This window comes from Molothrus ater, chromosome 12 (assembly GCF_012460135.2).
Source record: "Molothrus ater isolate BHLD 08-10-18 breed brown headed cowbird chromosome 12, BPBGC_Mater_1.1, whole genome shotgun sequence".
NCBI lineage: Eukaryota > Metazoa > Chordata > Aves > Passeriformes > Icteridae > Molothrus > Molothrus ater.
Genome location: NC_050489.2, coordinates 14,117,179 through 14,132,399, shown reverse-complemented (window position 1 = coordinate 14,132,399; position 15,221 = coordinate 14,117,179). Strand labels below are relative to the sequence as shown.

The 15,221-nt window shown below is 58.6% G+C and overlaps 2 protein-coding genes across 6 annotated transcripts in view; one reads left to right on the top strand and one right to left on the bottom strand.

Annotated features, from left to right (window-relative positions):
- Positions 1–7,432, top strand: part of CARMIL2 (capping protein regulator and myosin 1 linker 2) — a 22,645-nt gene extending 15,213 nt beyond the window's left edge. Inside the window, 11 exon segments of the mRNA XM_054516144.1 lie at positions 430–496; positions 1,240–1,775; positions 3,306–3,409; positions 3,811–4,216; positions 4,475–4,594; positions 4,922–4,958; positions 5,137–5,205; positions 5,507–5,800; positions 5,978–6,085; positions 6,318–6,428; positions 6,513–7,432. Of these exon segments, the coding sequence (XP_054372119.1) occupies positions 430–496; positions 1,240–1,775; positions 3,306–3,409; positions 3,811–4,216; positions 4,475–4,594; positions 4,922–4,958; positions 5,137–5,205; positions 5,507–5,800; positions 5,978–6,085; positions 6,318–6,428; positions 6,513–6,688 (2,028 nt within the window). The 3' untranslated portion in view covers positions 6,689–7,432.
- On the bottom strand, positions 7,295–15,221 carry LOC118691381 (uncharacterized). Of its 5 annotated transcripts, none has more exons than XM_036390548.2 (15): positions 15,155–15,221; positions 14,211–14,340; positions 13,844–13,968; positions 13,189–13,279; positions 12,568–12,647; positions 12,324–12,368; positions 11,775–11,809; positions 11,239–11,399; positions 10,943–11,048; positions 10,741–10,821; positions 10,203–10,334; positions 9,570–9,668; positions 8,628–9,337; positions 8,019–8,085; positions 7,295–7,847 (listed from the first exon to the last, which is right to left on the bottom strand). In XM_036390548.2, exons 1-15 carry the CDS (start codon positions 15,214–15,216, stop codon positions 7,828–7,830), a joined length of 1,944 nt encoding a protein of 647 aa, XP_036246441.1. In that variant the 5' UTR covers positions 15,217–15,221; the 3' UTR covers positions 7,295–7,827. The 5 variants fall into 5 exon arrangements, with proteins under 5 accessions (XP_036246441.1, XP_054372121.1, XP_054372120.1 ...); XM_054516146.1 differs by lacking the exon at positions 15,155–15,221 and adding an exon at positions 14,463–14,864 and having other exon boundaries at positions 10,943–11,045; XM_054516145.1 differs by lacking the exon at positions 15,155–15,221 and adding an exon at positions 14,463–14,863.

Genomic DNA, 15,221 nt, shown 5'->3' with positions numbered 1-15,221 from the left:
ACGGGATGATGCTGGGCTTAGCCACAGCCTCTGCGGGTGCACGCACCCCCGGCTCCCCCCAGGGCAGTGCTAAGGCAATTAGTGCTGGGAAATGGGACCGTCAGCCTGCCAGGCCATGCTGCTGGCACCGGAACGTGTCCTTGTGACAGCCTGGCTGCTTGTACCTTGTCCTGCTGCTGCTGCTTTGGGACCTGGGATCCAGTGTAGTGAACAGTTCTGGATGGGGAAGTATCCAATCCAGCACCGTGGGTGGTTTTGGAGCTGGGATAAGATGAAGGGGTGCAGCCCTGGGAGCCTAGGGGTGATGGAGGGACTGCACCCATCACTGGGCGAAGCCTGGCAGGCTCTGGCTGCCATGGGATGTGTCTTGGCACAGCCAGCCTGTCCCCTGCCCATGCCGGAGCTGCCACCATCCCTCTCTCCCTGCAGTACAAGATGGCCCTGCGGAGGAGAAACAAGCACTTCAGGAGCATTCGGCCCACACCAACTGTGAGAAGTAAGGTCACTGTGGGAGCTGTCCCTCTGCTGTGGCTCAGTGGGTGTTGTGCTGCCTCCACAGGGCATGGCAGGGGCGGGGGGCTCGCAGCAGCAATGGGGGAGCCTCATGGGCTGAGGGCAGCAGGGTCAGGACCCTTCAGAGAGCCTCTCCCAGTGCTGTGGTGGGGTCTGTGGGGGAAGCTCACCTTGACCTTGCTCTTGTGCTGGTTTTGGGCCCCAGCTGGCTCAGTGCCCTTAGGCAGGGGAGCAAATGCCCTGAACTCCTTCCCCACAGAGCCAGCCAGGGGTAGGCAGTTTGTCTGTGATTGTGGGTGCCATGGTATCTCCCACGGCCACCCTGGACATAGACATCACCCATTCACCCAACAACCTTGGGGTGAAGAGGTTGCCCATGGGTTTCCCTTGCTGCTGGTGTTGTCCCACTAGCCTGGGATGGGAGTGAATCTCAGGAGGGGCACAGACAAGGAGCAGCTGATGGGTCACTCTGCTTTGGCTGAGCTCATGCAGACTCCAGCACCCAGCAGCCCTGTGTCCCCAGGGGATCCCTGAGCACCCTGCTACCCATCCAGAGGGTACGTGGGGGGGTGAGGAGCTGCCTGCAGAGCAAAACGGGTATGTTTGTGAGTGCTGCTCACTGCTGGCAGTTTGTGCCGTTCCACTGCTGCCTGCTGCAGGTCTCAGGGCTGGCTGCGGGGCTCGGCTCGGCCCCTGCCTGAGCATCCCCGCACACTCCCCCCACAGCATCATCCCCTGCACGCAGCAAACCTCCGGCGGCGGCGGTGGCGGGATCCATCGCAGGCTGCGCCGCAAAGCCGCCACGCACGCTCCCGGCGGGCACGGCCGCGCTCCCGCCCCGCGGCGGAGCCACTGCCCCGCTCGCTGACCCCCCGCGCGTGGGCGAGGGTGACGGCGTCCGTGATGATGATGATGATGGTGATGATGATGATGATGATGGGGAGGCCTGGCGAGGGCGGGTGTCAACAGGGACCCTCTCGCCTCTCGTAGGTGTCTCGGAGCTGGAGCCGGCAGCGGGTCGAGACGCCAGCGGGCTCCGAGCTCACCGGGCGCCGCCGTCACTCAGCCCCGCCGCGCCGCCGGCACGCCCTGCCTCCACAAAGGATGCTGAGCCTGCGAGCGGCTCGCTCCCCGCCACGCAGCCTGCCACCGCCACCGGATTCCTTATGGACCTGCCGACCGCCGGCGAGAAGCTGGAGCATTGCACCAAAGCCAGGCCCCGGCCCAACCGCCGGCACAGGCAGCCGCCCAGCAAGCCGAATGTAAGGGTGGGGGCACGGCTGGCAAGGGAGGTGGGGTGCGTTCGGGGTGTTTTTCCCTTTTTTTTTTTCCGCTTGGGTGAATTATTGCGGTCAGTATTTGTTGCAAGGCAGGAAAATAAGATGCGCAAAGACGCGGTGGGTTTACTATTCTGCATTTCAGCTGCTGCCGGAGCCTCCTCCTCCTCGGGGGGCAGCCTGAAAGGATGGGCAAGGGGGCTGGGGAGGCGAGGGGAATCATCCATCCTCTTTCCTGCTCCCCACTGGGAGATGCTGAGCGGTGGGAGCCAGGAGAGGAATGAAAAACCCTGCAGAGTTTGGGTGCAGAGGGCCGGCGATGTGTTCGGCAATGGCTCCAGCTGCCTCCCTCCTGAGCTCCATTTGCTCCCCCTTATCCAAAATCCATCATCCCTGAAGGACTGGTGGCCACCACGGCTCCTGGTGGTGCTGGTGGGGCTCTGCCAGCTGTGATGAGGTGGGTTGTGCTCCCCCCATCCAACAGGCGACTGGAAGGGGATCCTGCCTTTGCACCCCCCTTCCCAAAGGAAAAGTAACTTTTGGGTGCAGTCAGTGGCGAGTACAGCTCCATCACTGTCCCTGGGGCTGGATCCTGCTGGCATCACCTCATCCCCGTGCCACCGTGATGCAGCTGGATCCTTTCACTTGCTGGAAAGCCCTGGCTTGCAGGGCTGTGGTGATGCTTGCCCTTGGATCATGGTGGGATCAAGGCTGGCACGGGGCCGGAGGGGAGGCAGGAACTGTGTCCCACGGGCAGGGTGGGTTCTGGAGGTTGGCAGGGCCAGGGGGCCATCACCCTGCAGTGGGACAGGCATGCCTGGCACCCGGGGTGGGCCAAGACTTGAGCAAGGACAGGCTTTGATGGATGTGATATGACAGGGAGAGCAGATCTCAGATGGCTGGAACGGCTCCTGAGCGGCATCAATCCAGCCGTAATGAAAAGTCATTATGGATTGAAATGCCACCGATGGGGAAGCGCCTCCTTCTCATCGATAGCATGGCACTGATGCAGTGGCACATGCCAGGGAGAGGAAGGTGCTGTGGAGGAAGGCTTGGCCATGGTGTGGGCCACTTTGTTATGGGGATGGAGCAGGGGGCTCTCAGGCAGGCTGTGGTGGCACTCCAAGGTTGGACTAGAAACATCTGAAGGATGCAGATGTGGGTCCTTGCAGGTCACCTGCTCCATCACCTGCCAGCAGCAGAGGGGTCCCTTTCTTGGAGCCCAGATGGAGGAGGCATCCCTGCCAAAGGCTTCTCCCACAGTATGAGTGCCATACCTCAGCCACTGTGCTGAGCAAGGGGTTGGAAGGAGCCTGGGGCTGCCTGGAGCTCCCAGTGCTCAAGGGAGGGAGCAGGATTAGGTCTGGCTTTAATGCTGGGTACAAGATGGAGCGTGCCAACACCCATCCTGCAGGGGCACACACTTGTTCATGCCCAGGGGTGGGTGACAGACACACCGTCATGCCTGGGGACACTTTTGCCCTGTGCTGGGCTGACAGCAGCTGTCCCTCACAGGTGCAGCCCGTGGCCTGTGAGAACAGCGAGGACAGGAGCATCACCCGCGTGGACGAGGGGCTGGAGGACTTCTTTGCCAAGAGGCTCATCACAGAAACACTGCCGTAAGCCCAGGGTGCTCAGGGTGCCTCAGCTGCCCAGCACACACCCATCCCCAGGATCCAGCAGCCTCCCTGTAAATGCTGCTGGGCCCAGGGCAAAATGGATGCTGGGGAAAGCAGCACACCCAGGGATATCACCAAGGGCAAAGCTGGGGGAGGAGGAATGGGATGGCAGCCATGGTGTGCTGGATGTGGCCATGGAGTCTGTTCCACAGTGGGGAGGCAATGAGGCAGCACCCAGGGGAACTGTGCTGGCAATGGGTGCCCTTGCCAGGACACTGCCATCTCAGGTGGAGCGTCCAGGGTCTGGATCCATCCCTTTAGGGTGGGCAGGGTGAAAAAACTGACCCCTCACCTCTTGGCAGCCTGGAGCTCACCTTTTCCAATGCTTCATCTCTCCCCAGCCCCACGACTCTGGAGACCTGCCCAGGATCAGCTCCTCTGGCTCCCTCTGGTTCCCGCACCCTCAAGAAGAAAATTGGGAATTTTTTTGCCTTCAAGAAACCCAAATCCAGCCGGGGCTCGAGGTGTGAGAAGGAGCCCGAGGGTGGTCCTACTGCCCCTAGGAGCAGGCGCTCGATGCTCAGTGACATTTTACGAGCCCCCAGCAAGGCAGGCGAGTCAGGGAAGCCCCTGAGTAAATCAGAGGAGGGGGGGCTCTCTGCTGAGCCCCAAGCAGAGCCTGAGCACTGCCAGACTCCTGACTCTGCCCGGAGGATCCGGCCCAAGTACTCTCGGGAGGGCAAATCCCAGTCACTCATCTTACTGTCCGGGGAGGACGAGGATGCGCTGGGGGTCAGGCATGACAAGGTAAGCACTGTCACAGTCACCAAGCCCCCACCACTGTTCAGTTCACCTGGTGGGTGCTGCTCCCATCCATGGATGCTGGTGGGGTTACCAGGGGATGTGGGGACACTGGAGTGATATCCCCACTGGGTCACATCCATGTCACCATCTCCTGGCAGCATGGCTGGGGTTGGGAATGTGGGTGCCCTGCAGGCAGGAGTGTGGGTGCCACAGGTGCTGTGGTGGGTCCATGTTCCTGGCAGGGTTGTGTCTCTCCTGCAGAAGAGGCACCTGGAGAAGAGCGAGGGGGAGTTGTCCAGCTCCTTTGAGCAGCGTGTGCAGGTCATGCTCCATCGCATCGGCGTCACCAAGGGCCCGGCTGCTGAGAGCAAGAAGCAGCAGGTGGGGACTGGTTCCATTTTTGGGATGAACCCTGCCCCTCTAGGGTGGTAGGTGATGCCAGTCCATAGAGTAGGAACATTTCCCCACTGGGAATGGCAGCACCCAGCTCTGTGCTGTCACTGCCCATAGCCTCTGCCCTGTCACCTAACCCTCTGCAAGGGGTGAATTCCTATGCACTGCATGGTGTCTGTCAGTCTGTCCCTCCTTTCCTGGCATGCACCCATTCCCTGCAGCCACATCAGAGCCTGGCAGCAGCACTCTTCCCTCTGCACCCTGTGGGCACTGCCTCCCTGATACCCCCCCTTACCAGTTTTTTCCCCCTTGCAGAGCAAAGACAGCGAGATCAAGAAAGCCGGCTCAGATGGTGAGGGGCTGCTCCCTCCCCACCCTGACCCCCACCCAGCTGGGTACCCATGGGTGGCCATGGGCAGGCCCCCTTGGACTCCCAGCTGTGGGTCCCACTACATCTTTGCCTTGTTGGGTGCTGGTGGCACTGGGCAGACCCCAGCTCACTGCTGCTGGCCGGTGGCTTGTGCTTGCAGGGGACATCGTAGACAGCTCTGCGGACTCGCCCCCATCCCTGAAGGCCCGCACACACTCTGTATCCACAGGTGGGTCACCAGTGCATGCTGGGGGTCACACCAGCCCCTGGGGCAGAGGGCTTCATCCCCTCTCCTAGCACCAAGCATGGGGACTGGAGCCAACAGGGACTGGTGGGCGCAGGCACGTGGGCAGAATTCCACCCTCTGGAGCGTGCCCTACACCCATGGGTGCTCATCCCTGGTGTTGGCAGATGGCCACCAGCCCACTGCCCAGTCCCTGGGCTGACTGCAGGCTGGTTCCCAGAACCAAGAACCCTCCCTGGGGCTGTCACTTCTGGACGCCCACAGCTCCATCCTACCTGCCCCACAGACGCACCCTTCCGCAGCCCAGCCGCCAGGACGGAGCCCAGCGCCGAGCCCCGGCCAGCCTGGAAAGCCCTGGGAAGGCAGCTGCCCGCTGAGCCTCCGGCCACCAGCTCCGACCAGCCCCGGCGCTCCCTCACCCTAGCAGAGCCCAGCGGGCTGCCGGAGCCCGGGGGCCGGGAGGGCTGGAGCAGCAGCCTGCCACGGCTGGGCAGGAACGTGCCGGTGGCACTGCCACGGAGGGTCAGCCATGGTGGGGAGGTGGGTGCTGGCACCCTGCCCACCCCGCCCAATACTGAAGGTAGGGATGCACGAGGTGCCCACGGGTGCTTCATTCCACTGCTGGCCTGTTCTTGGAGCCCTTGGGATGGAGGGCAGCAGGGAGCCAAGCACACGGTGGGTGCTGGGTGCTGATGGGGCCTGCCAAGTGGAGTGCTGTGGGCTGTCCTCCAATGGCACCTCCCCTTTGCTTACACAGACACCCGGCTGATGGCACGGCTGGCAGCGCCACGGGGGCCCGGCCGCCGAGCACTGTCCGTCCACGAGGAGCAGCTCAGGGAGCCCGAGTGCCCGGCGGAGCTGGGAAGTAAGTTGTGTGTGAAGTGGGACCCCAAGCCCTCCTTGAACCTAACACCAACAGAGGTGGGTGGTGGTGTTCCACACGTGTGCTGGTGCTGCCTCTCCTAGCTGGGGGTGATAGACAATGGCACTGCCACACTGGGAAGTTCCCAAGGGGGATTCAGCACTGGGATCAGTTCCAGCAGGAGCCAGGCCACTGTGCCCCACCCTAACATGGGGCTGGGTTGTGTTTCCCCCAGTGGGCACCGTTCCCCTGCGCCTGCGGCGTTCGCCTGTGCTCAGGCACAGGACCAAGCACGAGTCCCTCTCAGAGATGGAGGGTGAGCCTGGACCAACCTCAGATGCTGAAGGTGAGATGTTCCCCTCCCTGCTAAAGCAGGTGTTGGGGTACCAAGGGTCCCCCCATGCTTACACCAGCACCTTGACCTGTGTAGGTGCCACGCTGCAGGACTGGCCCCGTGCCGGGCTGGAGGAGCCGCAGGCTGGCACAGGCACTGAGGGCGAGCAGCCGCAAGCCCTGGCACAAACTGTTGGGAATGCACAAGACTCAGCTGCCGTAGACCAAAGACGCCCAGTGCTGGGCCGGGAGGAGCCGGCCCTGGGACAGTGAAGCCCCTGCATGTCACCACGCTGTTCCCAACAAAACCCTGCAAGCAAGTGCGCCGTGCCGGGGTGCTTGGCAGCTGGGGTGCAGAGAGGACAGACAGGGCACCAGGCTGGCGTGGATGTGCCAATGATGGCATCGCCCAATTTTCGCCATGGGGACAGCCGGGCCACCAGCACTGCCCAGGATGCCCAGGGACTGTCAGAGCCTGCAGGATGCATCCAGTGGTGTTGCAGTCCCCAGTGCCCTCTGTCGCTGTGGGCTGCAGCGGGGGAGCCGGTGATTTTAGGCAGCCAGCTATTTTTAGGAAGCGTTCCCAAGGCACTTTCACCACTGCAGCTCCTGACCCCATGGGGTACTGCTCTCTCCAGCCCCCGCCAGACGCAGGCTTCCATCAGCGGGACCACGACCCAGCGCCTTTCAGCACGCAGCTCCATCATCCCCGCAGCTCCCTGACGGCACCAGCGTGATCCTGACACCCCAGTGGCTTTCTCCTGTGTTGCCCTCTGCTCCGGACCAAACGCATTCCTCACACGGATGTTTACGACAAAGCAAGATGCTTGTTTTGGTTTTTTTTTTCCTTTTTCTTTTTTTTTTTTAATACAAGAGCTGTGTATTTAAAAAATATACAATTTTTAATTTCTACAGCATAACCCTGCAGGATATTTTTTGTAATAAACAGTGCAGGACCCTACCTAAACTTACTCAATAAACCATCCAAGCTCCTGGGGTACCTTTGGAGCAAGATCAGCTTGTAGGGCCTCTGCCATTGCTGCAATGGTGGCACTGGGTCACCTCTTGTCCCCACCTGCTGGGACAAGGCATCTGAAAAGGATGAAGAGGTGGGAGAGGGATGCTGGCTCCCATATAGGCATGCCTGAATGAATGTTCTTCTCCCCTCTTGGCACTGAGGGTACTGGCTTTCAACAGGTCATATGCCAGCACCCCTGCAACCAAGGTTTCTGCAGCCAGGCCAGCCCACTCAGCAGTCTCCTGCGGCACAGTGCTTCTGGTATCCCCACATCCCTCCCCCAACCACTCTTCCCAGTGTTCTGACAAACCCACTGAAGAAACAAAGGAATGAAAGATGGGCTGAGCTCAGGAGTCATCCTCCTCCTCCTCAGTCAGCATCCAGCATGCCCACTTCAGCATTGCCTTTGAGATCCTGAGAAACCAGACAGGAGGAGCCAGGGTGAGAAGAAACCCAGCTGTGGACATGCCACTTGGGCAGCTGGTGACAAGGGGTAGGGCAGAGGTTAGAGACTCACTATAGGTGTGTGAGTCCCACTGCAGGAACAAGGGACAGCCACAAGTCCATGGCTGATATGGCACTGACCTGATAGATTGTACCTGCTGGCAGAGCTCGGGCTTGGTGCCTCGTACTGGGGTGGTCTCTCCATGAGCTACAAAAGCAAAGGGGAGGGTGAGATGGGTCTGCTCCACCCACAGCACCCAGAGTTCTGCCCCATACAGCCTGAGAGCCCAATAACCCCAGGAAAACACCTAGGATTGAGGTGTCTCTCCCTCTGTTCTTCTGATCTTCTTTTACCCAGATAGCTCAGAAGATGCTCCAGCGTTTGTTCCTACCCAATTGTTTAAGTCTGGCTAAACCACATCTTCACCATCCCTGGAGGGATTTAAAGGCCTGTGGATATGGCAGCTGGAGCTATGGTTGAGTGGTGGCTTGGCAGTGCTGGGGAATGGTTAGACTGTTAGACTTCCATCTCAGGAGCTCTTTTCCAGCCTAAGTGATTACATGATTCCCTCATGATTCCCTCAGGGTTCCCAGATCCTCCACCATCTACACTGACACCTGCATTGAACTTCCCATCCCCACCAGGCTGGTGAGGAAAGATCCTGGGGATGAACACCAGTGTTGTGGCACTGAGAGCCTCCCCAGGCACCCCCAGCCCTCAGGGGACCTCACCAGCTGCTTTGTATTTACCGGCTCCTGAGCACTGCGCTGCTCCGGCCTGGAGCTGGGCCCAGCTCTTGCAGGGGATGCTTGCTCTTCCTCCTCCTCCTCCTCCTCCTCAAGCTCCTTTCTACTCTGCAGCCCTGTCTCCTTTCTGCTCTTCTTTGCACCCCGTGAGCTCTTGAGCACCATTCCCTTGTGTGTGCCTCTCCCCCTGCGCTTCGAGGTGCCTGGGAGATGCTGCTGCTCACTGGAGGCCTGCTCATCTTCCTCCACCAGCTTCCTCTTGGCACCCACAGTCTCTCCTGGCTTTGTCCTGGCGTGAGCCAGTCCAGGCTTCAACGCCTCTGTAGAGGAGGCTGTGCCACTGGAGCAGGCCTGCTCCCTGTGAGGAATCCTGCCAGGTGGCGATTGCAAGCTGCTGCTGGGCAAGACTGGGAAAACTGGAGAAAGAGTGGGCAGGGTGGGCTGAGAGCCCCTGGATCTCTGCAGGCTTTGATCAGCACACAGGGCATCCCAGGCTGCCTCTGCAGCTGATACTGCCTCACTGGTGCTGATCTCTGCCAGACTGGGATTGCTGTAGCAGCGGAGCAGGGAGGGAGAGGAGGTCTGTGCTGGCTCTCCCCGGGGTGAGCCCTCAGGAGAGCTCTGGCTGCACACTTCCAACAGGTCAGTGGTGTTGCTGTCAGCAGCCACATCTTTCTGGGTCTTCAGGGGAGGGTCAGATTGAAAGGTCTTCTCTAGTAAGAGGAAAAGCACTGTCAATTTGAGCAGGGTGGTGGGACCTGCCCTGGCACACAGGAAGAGTGTCAGGGCTGCAATGATGCAGGTCCAGGCTATGGGAACAACACAGCACTGCTTTATGGCCAGGGGAAATCAAGCCAGCATCCAGGCTGAGCTACACCCATTGAGAAGAGAGGAGCTGTCTCCTGCCAGGAAGGCAGGCTGGATGCCCTGGGACATGGGACTCACCATCTGAAGAGCTTGGGGTCAAAGACAACGAGGGCATCCCATTCCAGGGGTTGTCCAGGGATCCCTCCAGGCTATCTGAGAAGGTTGGTGATGCAGCACCTGCAATGAAGAAGCCAGAGGGTTGATTTTAGCAAAGAAAGCAGCTGCCCATTCCCTGTGGGTCCCCTGTGCACAAGGTCTCAGAGACAGCTCTTGAGGGGAGCTCTGCACCCTTTCCAGCCCAAAATGCGGCATATTCCAGTGAGATCCTCTCCAAGATCTCACAGAGCAGGCACTGGAGAGGCAGACACTGCCCAGAGAGCAGGCAGGTATGAAGAAGGCCTTCTCCTACCCCTGCACTGCCCAGGACAGTTCTTCCCTTCAGCTCCTCCTCCACATGGAGCTTCCACAGGTAATTCTGCAGCAAAGCTTGGTGACACCAAGCCAAGTAAGGTGACACAAACCCTTTGTGGTGCTGAGCCAGAGCCAGTGAGGAGCCCACACCAGGGCAGGAGACTCACACTCAGTGATGGCATCAAAATGACTTCTTGTGCTCCCAGCACAATCAACCAAGGCTGCAGCTTCAAGAAACTTGACGACTGGGACCATCCCCTGCCTGCTCAAGCTCTCCCAAAGACCTGGCCACACCAGTACCTCCTCCACTCAGTCCAGGGAGATGGGTTGAGCCAACTGTAGAGGAAACTAAAGGCTGGATGGGATCTGGAGCGTTCATAGGAGGCCATGAGGATGATCCAAGGGCTGGAGCACTGCTGCTATGGAGACAGGCTGAGAGAGTTGGGATTATTCAGCTTGGAGAATTGAAAGCTCTAAGGAGACCTTCAAGAACCTTCCAGTATCTAAAGAGGCTTCAAGAGGGCTGGAGAAAGACTTTAGACAAGGCCATGGAGTGGCAGGACAAAGGGGAATGGCCTTGCACTGACAGAGGGCAGGGTTAGATTAGATATTTTTAAGAAATTCTTCCCTGTGAGGGTGGTGAGGCCCTGGCACAAGTTGCCCAATGAAGCTGTGGCTGCCCCAGTCCTGGAAGGTGTTCAAGGCTAAGTTGGACAGGGCTTGGAGCAACCTGGTCTAGTGGAATGTGTCCCTACTCATGGAAGAGATTGGGGCTAGACAGTCTTTAAGATCCCTTCCAACACAAATCCTTCCAGGATCTTCAGATTCTGCTACTCACAGCTTATTTGAGATACAACACTTGGGTCTCCTGGCACTGTCCTGTCATCACTACTCTTTCCAGGAGCTACTTGGCTTGTATCTGCAATGAAAAGAGCACTGCTGGTCATACCCCCAGCATGAGGCACACCCAGAGCATGGGAACTCCTCTCCCCACCCTAGGGAGCCCCTAATTTCACATGCCTGGGTGCTGCACTGCCTACCTGTGTACCCTGCAGACACTGCCTCAGAAGAATCACAAACAACTGCCTCCTCCTCAGGAGGGATCACCAGGGCACTGACTGGGACCATGAAAACATCCTCACCCTGCTGAAATGAGACACGTGACAAGGTTTTCACTGGGCAGTCCCTCTCCAGATGCAGGAGTCCACCTGTGCCTGCCAACCCAACATCTCCCTCCCCAGCAAACCTCCAGATCTGCCCACTGTCCTTTCCCTTCCTTCTCCCAGCCACCAGAGCACCCCAAGCTGTCCCAGCTGATCCCAGCAGACAGACTGACCTCTTTGCGCTCTGCCTCCCACTGGGTGATGGGAACCTCATCCTCCACTGTCACTGGCTTCTCCTTTGATTTCCATAAATCCAAGCATTCCTCGGCATTTTCCTTCAAAATCTCCAGTTGGTTCTGTCCTATGGCATCAATCAGCTGAGAGACAGAGGGCTCTAGAGCAAGAACACACAGACACCAGTGGAGGAGACAGCTGAACTCAGGCAAGCCTCACTTGCAAACACTTTTACCCTGCTGCATGACTTGGTGATTGTCATGACACTGAACAGCCACAATTCTGCATTTCTTTTACTTCTAGAAACTATCTTTCTTTTCTTCACAAATCCTGGACCAGGAGCATGAGCACAGGCATTTCATGTCCCACTCTGCTTCAGCTGTCAGCATTATCTCTTCCTGCTTTGGGCTTAGCAATACACACTTGTGAGATCTGACCAGGTCTGTGCTACCTCTGCCTAACAAGGACCAAGCTGAGGAAACTCAAGGGCTCCCCCAGGCAGTCAGAGCATCGCATGCCCCCCACAACCCTTTACCTGAGCTGGGAGCATTCCTCACAGCAAGATTCCTCCTGTAATCACCAAGAAGATAAAGCCAGGTTAGGGCTGGGATATACACAGCTCTTGGTCACAGATCAAGCACCCTGGATTGGAAGAAGCAGCTTGTGAAAGTAGAGGATCCCCCACTGGGTGCTGATCTGGCCACTGGCCACATTCTCAGTATGCCAGGAATAGCCATCAGGAAGCCTCACCCCTGGAGATGGATGGATTGATTGAAGACCCTGGGGATCTCCAAGGATGAAGAATGAGCTGTGCAGGGCTGACCCACACAGCTGTGCTGCCCACCACTGGCAGGAACAAGCTCCCCACAGGTGTTTCCTCCTAGCTCAGAGGAAGAGGCTGGCAATGTGCCACCAATTTCATTTTTCACAGTCTATTCAACTCTGTCACATTCCAGGGCAAGGAGTCACACAGGTTAGCCAGGAGCTGCCATAACCTGTGCCAGCCCTTGCCAGCCTGCTCTAACCCCAGTCTGAGGCTGCACATATCAGGGCATCTGGATGCATCCCTCAGCCCCATACTCACAGCCAGAGCTCCTTTATCTTCTTCACCACAGAGGGGTCCTGGTTCCTGCAGCAAGAGAGAAGCCAGTTATTAATTCCCTCCAAATCCCTACCTCCCTTCTCCCTTGCTTTGGAGACAATCCCTCCTTCAAAAGGGATTGCCACAAGCAGGTCACATTAGGACTCCCAGGGCCAGTGCTGCTGTGGGGAAGATGAAAGTCCCCCTGAGCACAGCCCCACCCACCCACCCACCCCATGGGCCATACCCATCAGATGATTCCATCCTCTGCCTCTGCATGGGCAGCACGATGAACTGCTGGGCCGTGAGGTAGAACTCGCAGTCCTCCTGTGGGGAGGACAGAGCCTGTAAGGCACCTCTGAGTCCCACCACTGCCTCTGCCTTCCCTGGGGGCAGCCAGCACTCCCACATCCACCCCAGCTCTGCCACCCACCCTCCAGTCTAAGAGAAGGTCCCCTCAAAAAGGACAGCCCCCCTTCAAACAGGAGTTTGTGTCTTCCTGTGTCAGCTGATGGCTCCACAAGAGCCACACACCAGGGTGGGCCAACCCAGGGGAGTCTGTGGGGACACCTCTGAACCACCACAAGGGGACAGTGGGCTGCTCTGCCACCAGCCCATGCAGGCCTTCTGCAGCTGTCCAAGAGGCAGAGGTGACAGCCAGGTGACCCTGGGAAAGATGCACCCTATCCCCAGCAAGGGCTAATCCTTGCCCAGGTCAGCTGCCACAGACCCCACAGGAGCTGCAGTTGGAAATGAAAGGCCACCCATCACCTGCCTTCAGCTCCTGGGAGCAGCTGGAAGCAGGCAGGAGTGCAGCAAGCACAGCAAGATAAAGGAACAGGCTGCTTCCACTCCTCAGAGCACTTACCAGCCTGGCCTCGTCCTGAAAACACACCGTGTACTTCTGCAGGACGATAATTCTGCAATTAAGGCTGGAAAGCCTCAGCTGCAGGTGGGCGCTGGAAAAGGAGCAGAGCAGGAGTGCCTTGAAGAACAGAGCTGGATCCCCCCTGACACACAGTGAGGCTCCTGCAAGAGCTCTGCCAGCCACACTGGGGCATTCTGGAACATGTCTCAGCATGAGCAGCAGGCACCAAGGCTCCTTATTCCTTAGTCATTTGTGCCTAAGAGCAGCTTCTTTCTGCTGCTTATCCTTGGCTCTCTGCTACCAGCACCCCAACTGTTTAAGGGTATCCAAATGGGGAAATGGAGGAAAGCAATGAAGGAGCAACCCAGGCAACCATGGTTAATGATCTGGCTCCTTCCACAAAACCCAAAGGCTTTACAGTCCTTTCTAATGGCATCACAGCTTCTGCCATGGATCCCTGCCCATCCCAACCAGCAGACACTGGAGGAAGGGCATTCCAGCTTTCCTCTCTTAGCAGCTCTTTCACACCAGCTTCCCACCCTGAGGTTGCTTTAGCTTAACACAACCTGAGACAAGAGCAGGCAGGAGCCCCAGGTGCTCCCAGCAGCTGTGCAGAACTGCTGTCCCAGCCACACCAAGCCATGGTGGAACCCACTTTTCCTCTGCCTGCAGAGCCTCGGCTGTAATGACCACACGGATGTAGCAGGATCCGTCAGAGACCTGCACCACAGCGTCCTGGAGGAGCCCAGGCTGGCCAGCTGCACTCGAGTCACTCAAGATCTGTCAAGAGATTGGAGAAAGGGGATAAAAAAAGAGCTCTTATTCATAGATCTGGAACAAATTTCACAAGAAGGCGGTCACAACACCAAGCTTTTCCTCCTCAAAACAAAAATTAAAATCAGAGATGTTGAGGAGGAAGAGTTGCACGTTCACAGCCAGCAAACTGGGAACCACTGTGCACTTCCCAGAATTGATTTCAAAGGCTGTTGGAGCACTTTGGGACAGTCCCTCTGGGTACCTACCCGCACCACCTGCCCAGCCAGGAAATTTTCACGCTCATCCACTTGCTCGTAATTCACCAAGAGGTCAGCAATCCATGGCTCCAGGACGTAGAGTTTGGGAGAAGCCACATTCTTGTCCACACACACAAGACTACACGAGAAGAGACAAGACACGAAGCCATAAGCAGTGCCCCATTACCCTGGGAAGGGTATTGCACTCCAAGCACAGCCACAAACCCAGCAGATTGTTCAAATCCACCCAAGTGCACCCACTTCTCTGCAAGCACCCATCCTAAGGGCTTTGTGCTGAGGAAGCCACGCTGCTGGGGGCACACAGGTCCTGCTGCATCCTGCTGGGACAGTGGAGGGGGACACTCACAGCTCTGGAGTGTGCCTGGCCTTCTGCAAGTCTCCCACACAGGAGAGGACATTTATTTCTACTCCTTTCCATATTATTTATTACCACCTGATAACTATTCTCCTGGGACCGAGTCTTAACTGTAACAGTCTGAACTGTGAAAGGGAGAAGAACTGGGGACAGGCAGGGGCTGGAAACAGGTAAGGGATAAGGGCAGGCGGGGCTGAAGGCAGGTGAGGATGAGGACAGACAGGGGCTGAGGGTAGGCAGGGGCTGAGGACAGGTGGGGATGAGGACAGACAGGGGATGAGGACAGGTGGGGATGAGGGCAGGCGGGGCTGAGGGTAGGCAGGGGCTGAGGACAGGTGGGGATGAGGACAGACAGGGGCTGAGGGTAGGCAGGGGCTGAGGGCAGGCGGGGCTGAGGGCAGGTGGGGATGAGGACAGGTGGGGCTGAGGGCAGGCGGGGCTGAGGGCAGGCGGGGCTGAGGGCAGGCAGGGGCTGAGGACAGGTGGGGATGACGGCAGGCGGGGCTGGGCCACACGAGGTTGGGGCCAGGCGGGGGCTCAGGGCAGGCAGGGCTGACCCCCTCCCGGACCCCCTCACCGCTCCCCCGCCGCCAGCCCCGGGCTCCCCCCGCCCGGCGGAGCGGCCGCCGCCGCCGCCATGGCCG

Bases quoted from the DNA above. Each gene is read 5' to 3' on its own strand.
- LOC118691381 (XM_054516145.1), bottom strand. From the start codon at position 14,620: ATGTCCTCTCCTGTGTGGGAGACTTGCAGAAGGCCAGGCACACTCCAG. The intron at 12,369-12,567 runs GTATGGCCCATG...CTCTTGCTGCAG, and splicing joins AGGATGGAATCATCTGATGG to GAACCAGGACCCCTCTGTGG. The intron at 10,822-10,942 runs GTAGGCAGTGCA...TTTTCATTGCAG, and splicing joins AGTGTCTGCAGGGTACACAG to ATACAAGCCAAGTAGCTCCT.